Here is a 15,970-nt window from a genome sequence, read left to right as displayed (position 1 = left end):
AGTCAGAGTCAGCTGTAGTGGCCAAGTATGCTCACACAACAAGGAACTCTAATCTAGATTTCTTTACTCTCAGTGTACAGAATCAGCGTTAATTTTGTCAACTTTGACTAAGAATGTTTGTCGACAGCCTTTTTTTCCATGACAAAAACTAGACTAAGACTAACAAAAATAGATCTGTGATGACTAAAACTGACAAAAACTAGACTAAGACTAACAAAAATAGATCTGTGATGACTAAAACTGACAAAAACTAGACTAAGACTAACAAAAATAGATCTGTGATGACTAAAACTGACAACAACTAAGTTTAGTTTTCATCAAGATAACTAAAACTAGACTAAAATGTGATGTAGTTTTTGTAGGACATTCAAAATCTGTGATTCTCCACAGTGGGTAAATCTTTCAAAAACAATGCAGTTGTATCTATTCTGTCTCTCAGCTGTAGAAAGCAGGGACCCCAGGTTTGGCAGAGTGCAGAGAACACACTACCATGATTTGGTACCAGATCTAGACACAAAATAAATGCTTGGACTAAAAGTAAAGACTTAAATGTGGGGACTTTTTGTGGACTACAACTAGACTAAAACTAAAAAGAATAGAAATGACTAAAATGTGACTAAAACTAAAATGCATTTCATTTAAAGACTAAAACTAAGACTTAAATTAAAAATAGCTGCCAAAATTAACACTGACAGGAATAAATGATTATGTATGAAAAATGTAGAAAACTGGAAAGTATTTTTAAAGAGATGTTTGAATACATTTGCTTAACAAATTTATCAGACCACCTGTCATAAAAATGAGGAAACATAAATATTCTAGAAATCTTTCAAAAACTTGTTTGAAACTAAAAATGTTATTTATTTGGCAAATAACAAACTGAAACAACTAAATAGTCCCCTTTCACACATAATAACCAAAGAACTTCATATTTTGTATGGTTTCCTTTGGTCTTGATAACAGCTTGCATTCTTGCTGCCACTGTTTTTATGGACTTTTCCTCAGTCTCTTTTGTTATTGAGTTCCAAATAGTTTCTAGCTGTTCCCACAGACTTGCTTTAGATGAACCTTTGTGCCATCAATCTTTGGATCTACTAAATCCCAAATTTGTTCAATAGGATTCAAATCCGGACTTTGACTTGGCCAGTCCATCAGCTCCAGTTCTCCAGATTCCTTTTTCTTGGTCAAATAGTCTCTGCACAGCTTTGAAGTATGCTTAGGGTCATTGTCTTGTTGCTATATGAACCCACAACCAATCAGATTCAGTCCAGAAGGGAGTCCATGATGCACTCAGATGTTGTGGTAGACGTTCTTGTTCATGATACCATGGATTTTCAGTCATTTGCCCACGCCATATCCACAAATGGAACCTCATACCATAATGGAATCTCCACCATGTTTCACTGTGGGTGCAATGCATCTGGCATCAAAACGTACTCCAGCTTTTCTGCAGACATAAACACGACCATGCTGACCCAAGAGTTCAAACTTGGACTCGTCCGTCCAGAGTACCTTCTTCCAGTCATGAACAGTCCGGTGTTTGTGCTCCCTGGCAAATCTGGGGCGTTCCTGGATGTTTGCAGGCCTCAATAATGGCTTTTTAGCAGCTATTCTTCCCTTTAAGCCTTGTTCCCTCAGTCGTCTGCTTATGGTCATTCTGGAGACTTTCCCAGACTCTGATCTAGAAGCATTCATCTCTGCCTGAAGATCTGCAGTGGTCTTCCTTCTGTCTTTAGTACTAGGTGTCTGACATCTGCTTCAGTTAACTTTGGTTTCCTGCCTCTTCCTTGGTGCATTTTGTAAGAACCAGTCTGGGCAATTGACTCCAAAGCATACTTGACCACACTGAGAACACTTTATGTCTTTCCCTATTTGTCTCAGAGGCCATCCAGCATCATGAAGTGCTTTAATGCAAACTCTTTCATTTTCAGTGAGCTCTCCACGTTTTACCATTTTCAACAGGAATGAGAAATTTCAAACTGAATTCACCTTTTTAGACCCAAATTTGAAAAAACCTTGGGTGGTGGTCTAATGAATTTGTTAAGCACTGTATATCCAAGCTCTTGTTTGGTATTTTTCCAGTATATGCAAGTCTGTGTGCATTGATAGTATGGTTGCAAGATGTGCAAAGAATGCTGACTAGACATGATTAGAAGTATCATATTTGCGTAAGTATCCACCTTATTCCTAGCCCCCATGATTCTTTGTGTGACATATGGGCACAACTTCCAGTCCGTTCTGGCCCCATCCACATGAAGACGAATTCAGGAGTATATGCAAAAGTTTCTTGTCGTATCGGCGTTTCATCCACACGGAAACAGCGTTTTGGTGACTGTAAACGATACTTTTTGAAAACGGGTCCCAAGGTGCTCAAATCCGTAAACATTTCTAGAGTTCCTCGTCCTGCTCCATGCTCTCTTCTTCAGTTACTGTTTAGAAACAGTCTAATGGTTCACTGAGGTCATGGTTTGGCTCTTTTTGGGTCAGGGTTCAGACTGGATTCAGATTCTGTGTTTCAGTTGACAGAAAGATTACTGTCGCCTGCATGAGAGTGTGGATGTCATGTGTGTTTGTGTGAGCTCTAATTCATCAATCACATGCTCTGAAGGTTTGATGTGTCTGATATTAGAAGCCCTCCAGCATCTCATGACTAACCTGTGATTTGAGGTTAAAATAATCAAGCAGCTGCTCAGGGTCATACAGACACCTTCATCATCATCATCATCATCAGGAGTGTTAGAGGAGAGGACATGAACCTGAAGACTGACCGCTGCTGCTTTAGTCCAGAATATCTAATCAACTACATTTCTCTGTGATTGTGGTGATTCTGGACTAAAGCAGCAGCAGTCAGTCGTCAGGCTCTTGTCCTCTCTTCTAACACTCCTGATGATGATGATGATGATGATGGGGTGTCTGTATGACTCTGAGCAACTGTTCTATCATTTTAACCTCTGATCACAGGTTAGTCATCAGACACGCCTTTGTTCAGCCGCTATCTCACCTCTGACCAGAAACACCTGCTGCTGAACCGGGATTCACACTCACTGACAGTTTAAGGGTTTATTTTTCTATCAATGGAGCAGGAGGCAGGGGTGGACTCAGTTCAGGTGTAAAAATGATCAAAAAAGCCACTGCTGTGTGCAGAGGGGCACCAAAAAGTCGTCAAACATTTAAAGTAGGGATGCAACGATAACCGGTATCACTATAAACCGTGGTAAAATTTGAGATGGTTAGTATTACCATTTCAAATTTTAATTACCGTTAAAACCATGTTTGATTACCGCACTTTGAAAACTCACGGTGATACTGCTCAATTCCTGGAGAAGCTGCAGCGCTCTGTGGCAGTAATGCAACTTCATGGATGCCAGATGCCGTTAAACACCAAAGAAGAAGAAGGAGCAGAGTGAGAGCGAGCGAGAGAGCAAGCAAGAGAGAGAGCGAAAAAGCGAGAGAGAGGGAGAGAGAGAGCGAGCAAGAGAGAGAGCGAAAGAGTGAGAGAGAGCGAGAGAGAGAGTGAGAGAGAGTGAGAGTGAAAGAGTGAGAGAGAGAGAGAGCGAGAGAGTGAGAGAGAGAGCGAGAGACAGAGAGAGCGAGAGAGTGAGGGAGAGAGCGAGAGAGAGTGAAAAAGCGAGAGAAAGAGCGAGAGAGAGAGAGCGAGAGAGCGAGAGAGATATTGTACACAAAGGTACCTGAAACAGTGAAAGTGTTCCTTTGTACCAGTTTTTCTTAGATATGTAAGACTAGATCTAGTCTTGAGCACTGAATGTAAAGAAAAGTATTCTTGGATCTAATCTACAATTTGCACAAAGTGCAGCTACCTCTTATGGCCATAAGGTGCCATCTTTAATGCACATTTGTATGTTTGAAGTTAATATTTTAATGTTCTGCCAACAAAGTACATTGTGTGTGTTATTTATTTTATCTAAAAAAAACTTGGTTAAATGATTTCAGTGTGTGTATAAGTACTTTTTGCACATTTCAACAATACCGTGATATTAATGATAACCATGATAATTTTGGTCACAATAACCATTATATGAAATTTTCATATCGTTACATCCCTAATTTAAAGTGAATAGTTAGAAATCCTGGTTAAGAGTGAGCGTTTTTATTCTGATTACAGCCACAACACCTCTGTAAAAACAGACGAGGAATCCTGAACCATTAATCATTTAACAAAGAAACCCAAGGGAGGATGTCAGTGAGCTTTAGAGCGCTTTATTACGGTTTCTCCACTGTTGGACATGTAGTTTCACCCACTGAGAGGACACCCTGTCTACTGGAAGAAAACTGGAGGAAATGACCACTTATAGGCTACGTCATACTTCCTCTATTAAATGGCCTTGGTGTCTGGCTCAAGTCTTTTCCTTGAGTTTTAGTCCGTCCCACCAGAGACTCATGGAGAGGCTGGAGGAATGGAAGCAGAGGACTGAAGACCAAAGACCGATGTTTAACAAGACATCTTTCCCTCTGCATGATGACGGTGCTGACTGATCATCAATCATGTTGATTTTACAACCTTAAATGTGTTTTATGTTTGATGGTGAATCAGAAAACAAATAAAAGATTAAACTCTGTAGTAAATCACTCTTTTATATGGATTTTATTAAATGTGTTCTCAATATTTCCCTGTATATACTAACTTCAAACGCTCTTTAAATCCAAGCTCATCAGTTATCAACTCTTTTAAAACTGCTGATGTTTATATTCTGTTTAGAGCCCATTTATCATCTATTATTAATCTCCACTGATGTTGTGAAGTTTCATTGACGTCCACTGTGTAGCTAACCTTGCAAAGCAGATGTATCCGCCTGTTTCCGTGTTTCTAACTGGTGAATCCATCTTGCAAAGCTCCCATCTGAACCATTTGGACCCAGTTAGAAAGTGACAGAACCGATCAGCAACGAGGGGCAGTACGGAGTCATGACGTAAGCGAGCAGCAACAAGAGGCCGGTGCAGACATTAGCATGGATGCTGCTAAAGCGCCGGTTTTATCAGAACTTGAAAACATTTCTTCATTAAAAGAAGAACAAAGAACAGCAGTGAGCTGTTTTCTTTTTAAAAAAAAAGGACAAAAGTCGTGTACTGACATGTCTACTGTCACCATGATTTGCGTTATGCAGTTCACTGTGGATTTACTCCTTGGTAGCAGCTATGTCACATGTTTTGTTGCTCTAATTGGCCCGTAAAGATGTGACAGACAGGACATTCATCCAATCACCCTCTCAGGATTTTTAAAGGCTCTGCCCTTTCCCAAATGCTATCTATGGGAGGTTTACCAGACAGATGTGTAAAACAAATCCATCTGGCGTTTCAGGTTACTGTGTAGCAGCATCCAATCAGAGATTGATATCCAATAAGGGGGCGTGTCTTCCAGTACAAAGAGTTCCGGGAAACCTGTCCTCATGTGTCTCCATTCATAAGTCTTCAAATCTGTCCTTGGTCTTCAGATCATCTGAGGGACTTTGGGGCGGTCTTTAAGATAGTGGGTCAGAAACTACTTCCAGTCCAACCAAAGACTGATAAACTGGTGAATTGGGATGTGGCCATTGTCCACTGGGAGGGTAGCATGGAATAAAGTTTATCATGAATTATCCATTTAAAGGCAGAGAAAACAATGTAATAAAACTTCAAATGTACTCACCAGGAGGCGGCCATGTTTAAGTCTGCTGGGGAGTGTGACATCACAAGACTTCAGTGGTCCTCGGCTCATAGCCCTTTATTTCTGTGCATTAGTCACCCTTCAGATCTTTATATTCTAAACATGATTACACTGATAGGGAGGAGAGAATAATGAAGACACTACTTATAAATCAAAATGAATGTAGTCATAGAGGCAAAACACAGCGAGTGGAGCTGATATAAGAGAGAGCAAGAGAGAGTCTATGTGGGCAGTCCTGGCCACCACAAAGCTCTAAGTACTGTTATTCACTCCTGGTCCGATCCTCATCTTATCCTAATGTCTCAGAAATTACCTGATCAGGTCTCTCACTCTTTCTAATATCAGCTCCACTTGCCATCTTTTTGCTTCCATGACTACAGTCATGGATGGAAGTATTGGAATTTTTCCAACCTTTTACTCAGCCTTTGTGTTGTGTGCCTGTGAGTGTCACACCAAGCATGGAGAAGAGAAAGAAGAGCCCAGAATTGTCTCAGGACTTAAGAAGCAAAATTAGCAGAGAAGCAAAAATATGAACAATCTCAAGGTTACAAGACCATCTCCAGAGATCTTGAAATTCCTTTGTCCACTGTGCGTAATATAATCAAGAAGTTTATAACCCATGGAACTGTGGCTAATCTCCCTGGATGTGGACAGAAGAGAAAAACTGACAAAAGAATGCAACACAGGATAGTTGGAATGGTGGATAAACATCCTCAGTCAACTTCCACACAAATTCAGGCTGTCCTGCAGACTCAGGGTGCAAAAGTGTCAGCTGGGACCATACGTGGTCATCTGAATGAGATGAAGCGCTATGGCAGGAGACTGAGGAGAACCCCACTGCTGACGAAGAGACATAAAAAAAGCCAGACTGGAGTTTGCAAAAATGTACCTGAGTAAGCCTCAATCCTTCTGGGAGAACATTTTGGGGACAGATGAGACTAAGGTAGAGCTTTTTGGAAAAGCACATCATACTACTGTTTACAGAAAATGGAAGGAGGCCTACAAAGAAAAGAACACAGTACCTACAGTCAAACATGGTGGATATTTTGGGGTTATTTTGTTGCCTCTGGCACTGGGTGCCTTGACTGTGTGCAAGGAATCATGAAATCTGGAGACTATCAAAAGATTTTGGCCTTAATGTAGGGCCTAGTGTCAGAAAGCTGGGTCTGTGTCAGAGGTCATGTGTGTTCCAGCAGGACAATGACCCCAAACGTACCTCAAAAAGCACCAAGAAATGTTTGGAGACAAAGCGCTGGAGAGTTCAGATCAATGATCAGTTTGCAAAAGAGTGGTCCAAAATTCCAGTTGAGAGGTGTAAGAAGCTTGTTGATGGTTATAGGGAGTGATTGGTTTCAGTTATTTTTTCCCAAGGGTGTGCAACCAAATATTAAGTTGAGGATACCAACAATTTTGTCCAGAGCATTTTTTTTTTAATTTGTGTAAAATTATGTCAATTTGTCTTTTTTTTTTCTCCTCTGTTATTTTGTGTTGTTCCAATGCACATAAATAAAAACATTTGTAATTGCATCAATTTCTGTGAGAAATTGTGCATTTTCTGGAAAAAATCCAGGGGTGCTAATACGTTCGTCCATGACTGTACATTCACTTTTATTTTTGCTGAGAGTGAAGACTTTCTGATTTCCCCTTCCCTACCACTGTGATCATGTTCATTATATAAAGTTCTGATGGGTGACTAATGCGTAGAAAAAGTAGAGGCAGATGACGGCCGAAGCCTCATGACATCACACTACCGAGCGGGGTACGACATGGTGGCGTCCTGGTGAGTTTATAACTTAAAATATTGTCAAAATGCAGATATCTTCTAAATTTTTTGGTCAATATACATATGAGAGCTAGAAATATCTATCCATTAAGACTAACTTGTCTTATCATGTTTGGTTCATTTCAAGAAGTAACTTGTCAAATTTATCCCATCTCTTTTTAGAGATCTGGATCACTTGTCCCAGCTCAGTAATTAGAGCCAGTCTTTTGGCTCCCAAACAGTTCTACAGTTGGCACCAGTTTGGTTTAAATGTGAGCCACTTAGAACAGATTGGTTGATGAATGACATAGTCTCAGACACAGACATGCCAACCATTGTTCCCTCATGTTGGCTGTCTTTTGTCCTGGTGAGCTCACTCCTCACTAGTTCCACCCACTTTTCCAAAAGTTGTCAATTATGGTCTACAATATGGCAAAAATTGAGGTAAAAAAAAAATTCCCCAACATCTCCAGCTTCACCAACAAAAATAAACTGCACACGATGAAGAAAACCTCATTTATTAAAAAAAATAAAATTTCCATTATAATTTTATTACATTAAATAATCAAACATGCTGACAGGGAAGTCAGAGAGCAGCAGACACTCTAGTGTCTTCTTCATGGGATTTTCTCTGCACACAGGGTCCTGGACTTCAAGATGCTGATCTGAAAACACAAACAGATCATGCTCAGAAATGATCACCAATGCCATGGTCACTTATTTTATTTATAACCTGAATAATAACCACTCCTATCATAGAAACAAACTGAATTTAATTTATGTTTAAACTCAGTGAGGTTTTCCTGGTTAAAAACATTCAAATAAATAAAATAAAAGTAAGTTAGGAAAGTACTGACAGATGTCAGGATGCCAGAAAATACAGTAGGGGAAACTAAGTCAAGCTTGGGTATCACATGTGGAAAATTGGTAAAAGCAGCAAGAAGTGGCAAAATAGATTAAAAAAAGATGAAAATGGGTTAAAAAGTGGATTCACCACCTTCAACATAAGGCTCAATAATATCTTCACACACTCTCCAGCTCCAAAATATGGGAAGTGTTAGCCAGGATGCTAGCACCAATGCTACTGATCCAACCAAACGACAACCTCTAGTGTTGCCAACTTAGCGACTTTGTTGCTATATTTAGCAACTTTTCAGACCCCTCTAGCAACTCTTTTTCAAAATAGCAACTGGTGATAAATCTAGTGACTTTTTCTGCTGTTACTGGAGACTTCTGGAGACTCTGACGTGAAAGCACACATCATTGTTGCTCCTCTCAGTGAGCAGTGGGTGCAGCTGTGGGCCCCTCCCCATCCCAAAGCACTCACAAGCAGCCTAGTCATCACGCAGCAGTCCGTCTCAGCTGCAGTTGGAGCAGGAGATGCTAACGCCTAAATGTCTAGACTGCAGATTAACCGCACTGTGAAGGCGCATTCACATTTTTTTTCTATCTTCTCTTTTTGGTCCATTTAGATTGTGAATGAAGAGTGTATACAAAAAATATATATTATAAATGTTATGGATAAAAATGTTAATGTTTCAATGGGATTTGTTGAAGGCTTTGAAGTAGACCATAAAAGTTTAAAACTAAACCAAACGTAAGAAAACTAAACTTCTAAGAAAAATAGAATAATAAAAAGAATAATAAAAATTAAAGTAACTCTACCAGAGTATCTCTCAAGTCATTTTTGCCAGTTGCCAACTTCATTCGTAGTTCTACACATACTGAGGGTCTTTTTACTCAATTTTGGTCTCTTTCATGACGTTTTTCCTCTCTCCTACAGCACCCATTAAAATTAAATCCATACCGCTGATTATGCAAATTAGGTGATGACATCATGTCATAGCTACTTTCCTTACTGAGAAGTTGGAAGCACTGGCAACCTCGGGTCCTGAACAATGAAGCCAATGCAGAACTGCAAAAAATGCATGCAGTTGAGGCTGGCAGCAGGACCAGCAGAAGTCCCGTACACAACACATGTTATAAAGCCGTTTTTTACACTAGAAATAAACTGTTTTACAGCCTGGTTCATTAGCTAATGTTTTCATGTCCTCTCACTGTATGTTTTTTTTTTTTTTTTTTTTTTTTAAACAACGTTTTCGATTATATTAAGGAAAAAACCTCACTGCGCACTGACTGGCGCATCTTATTTGACTGACAGATAGCTTGACAGGCAGAAGCCAGCTCCAGAAGAACGGCTCTAGTGGAAGTCCAGCTCAGTGGGCGGTCTCTTGTCTGCTGTTAGGTTGATCCAAAGTTCGGAGACAATGATTTTAATATGGAGGCCACCAGGGATTGGCTTCAAAAGCTGTTTGAGTCTGCCTGTTGTTAGCAGATGGCTGACATCACACAGGCTTTGTCCTATTCTTTCTGCAGTCTGAGGACCAAACGCACATGCACTGAGATCAATGAATCACAACTGGGGATGGCACATTCACTGGGTTTATCAGGGGTCCATTCTCTGGATAGGGCCAAGTCACCAGCACCAATGAGGGCAGGCAGACCACGCTTTCCATACAGCTAACAAGCATGTCTGCTGACATGAACACAGCTGTATGGAGGAGGATTAGGGCCACGTATTTCTTTTTAATTGAGATCCAATTTTTTTTACTTCTCAGATTAAAGTCAGATTTTTTACTCTTACTTCAGAGAATTTTTTGAGACATTTTTAAAAAACTGACAGTAATGTGACTTTTTCCTCAGAATTTGAAAAAAAGTTTGATTCCATATTTTTTCCAGCATCCCTGATCATCTTCTGTCCCAACTGTGATGATGGGTATTAAACAGAAAGAGCAACTGGTAGAGTCGGGGTAACAACAGGAGCGTCCTTATAATGTCTCCTGAAGAAAAACACAGAAACCAGCTGTGGCCACGTTACAGCCTGAGTTTCTGTGAGATCTCATGTCTGGAATCAAACAGCAGCTGTGTGGATTATGTTAGAATCAGCTTAAACTGTCCTCATGTCTGTGCTCCACCACGCTGTAAAACCAGTTCAGATCTGAGGATCATGTGTAGCTGGCTGAAGGACTCCTGTTTCTGTTGTCTCATAAAGGCCTCAGTGCTGTCTGATTTTAATCAAATCAAGTCCCCTACTGCACTAACTCCACATAACCAGGGTGAGTGCACGAACAGATCAAGAATAACCTTCACTCACCTGTTTCTCCTCTGCAGACAGGACGCCCTGCAGCGCCACCACTTGGTACTGTCTGTGCTTCATGCCGCCAATGGACTTCCTGACGTGTCGGAGGGCGGAGCCAGTGGTGTCTCTGTTCAGCAGCTTCCTGGTCTCTGTGGTGGAGAAGCTCGGGTCGAGCAGCAGGAGAAACAGGGAACCGTTCTTCTTCTGCTCCAGACCCACGATGGAGCGGCTGTGACCTGAAACAACATGGACCATAAGAGGACGAGTTTATCCTCGTGAGACCTCAGCTTTTGTTTGGAATGCTTCTGAAAATTCTTAAAACATGTTTTAAAATTGTCCTACAAAAGGTACTCCAAATTTCTTCAGATATCCCTAAATGTTTTAGAAGAACTTTATCAGAAAGCCTTTTTATTTTCCAAGCCAATTCCCCAAAGTTTCCAATTAAATTCCCCCAAAAAATTACAAAAAAATTTCACAAAATTCCACGTAAACTATGTGAATCCCATTTCCAAAGAGCACCTAAAAAAACTTTTTGAATCTCAGAAGCACTACTTTCTATAGTTTTTTTTTATTCAACTATTAATTTGAAAGCATGACATTTCCTCCTGTTTCTATGTGTCAGCACAAATTAATAACACCCTGGACTCTGAGATCGTCCCAAAGCCTGACACTAAGGAGGAGGAGACTCTCATCCTTATTGTGGAAGGCTTTCTGCTCTACACCTACGAGCCTTTGATCGACGTGCTGAACCAACGTTACTTTATTTCCATCTCGTATGAAGAATGCAAAAAGAGGAGGTGCTCTAGGAACTACACAGTGCCGGATCCACCCGGCCTGTTTGATGGCCACGTCTGGCCCATGTATTTGAAACACAAGAACACCTAAATAAACTTTTTATTGAGTCTCAGAAGCACTACTTTCTATAGTTTTTTTTAATTAAAATATTTAGTTTGAAAGCATGACATTTCCTCTTGTTTCTATGTGTCAGCACAAATTTTAAATACATTTATTGGGAATAATTTTAACTTTTATATTTTATTCTCTGTCTTACCTGACATATAATACCACCAAAAAACAATCTGAATAATATTATGATCTTTAAAAATATCAGAATGGGACTGGAACTGGAAAAAAGTGGATCGCTGCATCTCTAGTTCAGGTATCAGGTGTTGTTTCTGACCTTGGTGCTGCAGGTAAAGGGGGGGCAGTGAGGTCTGGACCAGTCTGGGGGGAAGTCTGGAGCTGCTGGTCTGACTGAAGTACTGCTTCACCCACTCAAAGAGGCGGGGGTGAGTGTCAGCGGGACCCGTGGGACGGTGAAAGTCAATGATCCGAGCGCTGAAAACACAAAGAGAGAACAATCACTGCAGGCTGCAGATAACCACCATCTAATAATGATCACACAGGATGTCTGTGTTTTTAATCTTCTATCGTGTAACCATGTCTATAATACTGGAGTAAAAATTCCAGGGTAAATTACAGACCATATTCCAGCACACAGAGGTCCACAGGGATTTCTAATCCTGTATGAAACATCTCTGTGACTGAGGGTGGTAATTGTGTTTTTATAGCATCTGAGCCTTTAAAAAATAATAATAATAGAGAGGAGGAGGTTGTCAGCAAATTTTTGACAAATATAGGTTATAAATAGGGCTTCTCTATCAGTTAATTTCAGCTCCCGAGCAAAAAGGCTTTATTTTACTTTAATTAGTACCTGAGCTTTAACAAGTACCTGATCTTATTTCAGTATTATCTAACTGTACATTTCATATGCAACACAATGTATGATTTGAAATGTGTTGCTCAACATTCAGTGGTTAGACTGCAACAGCTGATCTGAGAGGACGGTTGTCATGGATACGCAAAGAACCCAAATTTATAGAGCTCAGCCTAACATCAACATCATCACCTGTATATAAAAGCTGTTTAAAGTACAATGAGCATGAGGTGCTCATTAACATGAGGTTAACAGTCTGTATAGGACACATGAAGAAAATGTCACCTGCAGAGCATTACATGCACAACATTACATTTTTTTGCATAAACCTTACAAATAAAAATTCACTATTTTCATTCCTGCAGCACCCTCATGTTTTCCCAAAGAAATTTGAGGACATTACAGACTTCACTTATCTTGAGTGAATGCACCGAACACTGATGTCAGAGTGATTCGCTGACTATCAGAGGTCCACAGGTGTGACTAGTACTTTAGTCCCTGTGCATCTCCCTCTGTCAGTGTTTGGATTGAGTTCAGTCAATACTAGAGTTAGAGTGCTGTAGAAAGAGATTCTAAAGTCAGAACTTCAGTAACTCCATGTCCTAACTGCCCCTGAGCATCGACACCACGTAGCGCAGTACACTCACTACGCTTCACCATTAAACCCCTGAGCTTCACGGCAGAGTGGCTGGACAGAAGCCTCAGTACAAAACACAAGAAAGCCTGTTCGTTTGGAAACTCCATGTGAAAAAAGGTCAGGATTTCATTTGTTTCTCTCGGAGGAAAGTCTGCAGTCTCTGCCGTGAAGCCCAGATCAGTAGAGGGCTGCAGTGATATTGTCCTGAATGTATATGAACCAGGGATAAAGATATTATAAATGCACCACAAACCCTGTTACTCAGTTAAACAAACTAACAGCTCTGGGAAAGAGGAATGTGAATTTGAGATAATCTCCCTGTAGGACCATCCTGGAGCCTTGGCCAGAAAAACAGGAACAGGATGATGGGGAAAAATGTTGGACTGAGTCCTACCATGCTCTGCTGTCAGGATACTAAACAGTGTCCAATGTAATCAAGCAGAGTTTCTATGCTGTTGCTGCAGTCAGGACATGCTGTCCTAAACAAGGCAGGGAGACTGAGAGCAATGTAAAGGAGGATAGAGTAGAGAGGTTAGGATTAGGACGGAAACTCATTCTTCTGTTTGAGTTCAGAAAGAGTACAGAGAGGAGGACGGGCCCTCTAAGGACCGGCCCTCAGGGGACAGGTCCTCAAAGGACCAGCCCTCAGAGGACAGGTCCTCAAAAGAAGGGCCGTCAAGGGATTGGCCCTCAGAAGACTGGCTCTCCATACAGGGAGGGGAGACCCTCAGGCCCTCAGGTCTGGTTTCTTAGTCCCCAATGCCCACAGGCTGAATCTGTCATCAACAGTCTAATGTTCTCACTTTATTCTCAGAGACGTCAGCAGGCTGTAGATCTCCGTGGCTCCGATCCAGGCTCTGGTCCCCTGCAGGCGCTGGTTGAAGTGGGATGCTCCCTGAGCATCCATGCCTTCTCTCCACGCCACCTCCATCATCGTCTGCAGCCGAGGGATGCTGGGAACGGTCCGCTCTGTGGGAGAGGATACAGGTAAATAAAAGGATGTCAAAGTGTACTTAAATAAAAAACCGTCTGTCTGGACTCTGATTGGTCTGCTGATCCACCAATCAGAGAGCCCCATCTCATGGGAACCACTGCTTTATAAGCCTCTCCACCTGATAATACAATCAGGAGCAGCATACCTGGAACTCCTTTTACCCATTTATAGACGGACTTTGGGGAAAGAGAGCAAAAGTCAGTCATGTGATTGAGCCACAAAGGGAAGACTGGAGCTTCTAGAACTTTTTACCTGAATAAAATCACACAGGTGTGATGGTAGCTGGTTTAGCCTTCTAAAATAAGGATATGTTGAAAATTTCATCATTGGAGGCAATCTAAATGCAGAGAGATATCGAGATGAGATTCTGCAACCAGTGGCAACCCCATATCTCCACAGTCTGGGACCGAACTCTATCCTCCAAGATGAAAACGCTCGCCCCCACAGAGCGGGGTTTATCAGAGACTACCTCCAGAATTTGGGAGTGGAGAGGATGGAATGTCCTGCCAGCAGTCCTGACCTCAACCCCATTGAACACTTGTGGGATCAGCTTGGGCGTGCTGTTTGTGCCAGAGTGACCAACACAACCACGTTGGCTGACTTGCGACAAATGCTGGTTGAGGAATCGGATGCCAACCCACAGCAGTGTGTGACCAGGCTGGTGACCAGCATGAGGAGGAGGAGCCAGGCTGTTGAGGCTGTGTATGGTTCTTCCGCACGCTACTGAGGCTCCTGTTTGTTAATTGAATAAATTGTTAAATTGCCAATATGTCTTGTTTCTTCAAACTTCAATCATCCAATCCACCAAACACCAAACAAGAGTCAATGGCAGAATCAGCTGTTTGGCATTGGCAGAGAAGATTTGGCACATTTTTCATGGGTGCAACCTACATACTCAGCTCTGCTGCTCATCCCACAAATGCATGTTTCTTACAAATGTGGCATCATTTAAAAGGGTATTAAACAGGCTTTCCAACGGTATACGATTTATTGCCAAGAAGCATTGTTACAACAAAGAAATAATCTACCAAACACAAATTTCTTTTTTAGGCTTTTTGTGCTAAGTTTAGTTTAACATCTCCCTGCATGGCGAGGCCTTCGTGCTGTTTCTCCTCCACACTAAGGTGAAATGTGAACATGAGGGCGATGTCTCAGTCTGATGGTTCCAGAGCAGTGACAGAGCAGAATGACATCAGAGAAAGTCTCAGTCATTAGGACAAGAAATCTGACAGTGTGTTTTAGAACATGACGAACATGCAGTGATAGTGATCTTTGCAGGAACAGCAGAGTCGCCAGACCAGACTGAGAACAAGACATGATGTGCTCTAACACCAGACACGCCCCACAGAGGCGTGTCTATTAATACTCATCACTGTTATGGACCGGCTACTATCAGACACAAAGGAATGAACATTCTCTTTACAGGCTAAAATAAAGAAAGAGTAATGTGACAGAGCTGGGAGAGGGAGGAGGATCCACATAAGATCAGACCAGCTCTTCAGTATCTAAGAAATGGAGAGTTAAACAGGCTAGAACAGTGTTATTCAACCCTACTCAAACAAAGAGCTAAATTGTTGAAAAATACTTTTGCAAAAGCCACAAACTAAGTGAGGAAAAGTGGCAAAAATTGGCTTGAAGTAGCAATAAAAACAAGTTAAAGGTGGCAAAAATGGTCCAAATGTGGAAAAAAAATGTGAGAAAGGTGACTAAAATTGGCAAAAAACAGTTAAGAGTGGGAAAACAGGGCAAAAAAACAGGAAACAACTGGTATTTAATGGCAAAAGGTAGCTTAAATGGGTGAAAATTGTGAAGAAATGGTGAAAAGGGGCATTAATGGGATAAAAGTGGCAAAAATGGGAAAAAGTTTTAAAAAGAAGTGGCAAAAAAAAATGGTGAAAGAGGGAAAAAATTGGGAAAAAGTGTCAAAAAAACGTGTCAAAAATAGGCAAAAAAGTAGAAAAAGTGGTATTTAATAGCAAAAGGTAGCTTAAATGGGCAAAAATTGCCTGCCAGTGCCAACAGATGCACTGACAGTCTCACCCATTGTCTAACTGGACAA

At 41.1% G+C, this 15,970-nt stretch overlaps 1 protein-coding gene across 2 annotated transcripts in view; it reads right to left on the bottom strand.

Moving 5' to 3' along the window:
* Positions 1-7,934: 7,934 nt before the first annotated feature.
* Positions 7,935-15,970, bottom strand: part of LOC121513375 (zinc finger containing ubiquitin peptidase 1) — a 30,841-nt gene continuing 22,805 nt past the window's right edge. For both annotated transcript variants that reach the window (XM_041793099.1, XM_041793101.1), the window contains exons 9-12: positions 13,721-13,886; positions 11,744-11,901; positions 10,579-10,799; positions 7,935-8,089 (exon numbers count right to left, since the gene is read on the bottom strand). In XM_041793099.1, coding sequence (XP_041649033.1) covers positions 8,042-8,089; positions 10,579-10,799; positions 11,744-11,901; positions 13,721-13,886 — 593 coding nt within the window. In that variant the 3' untranslated portion in view covers positions 7,935-8,041. The remainder of the gene's footprint in view (positions 8,090-10,578; positions 10,800-11,743; positions 11,902-13,720; positions 13,887-15,970) is intronic.

This window comes from Cheilinus undulatus, linkage group 8, assembly GCF_018320785.1.
Source record: "Cheilinus undulatus linkage group 8, ASM1832078v1, whole genome shotgun sequence".
Classification (NCBI taxonomy): Eukaryota; Metazoa; Chordata; class Actinopteri; order Labriformes; family Labridae; genus Cheilinus; species Cheilinus undulatus.
Note: the sequence above shows the minus strand (reverse complement) of the source record. Positions and strands in the feature narration are given on the sequence as shown.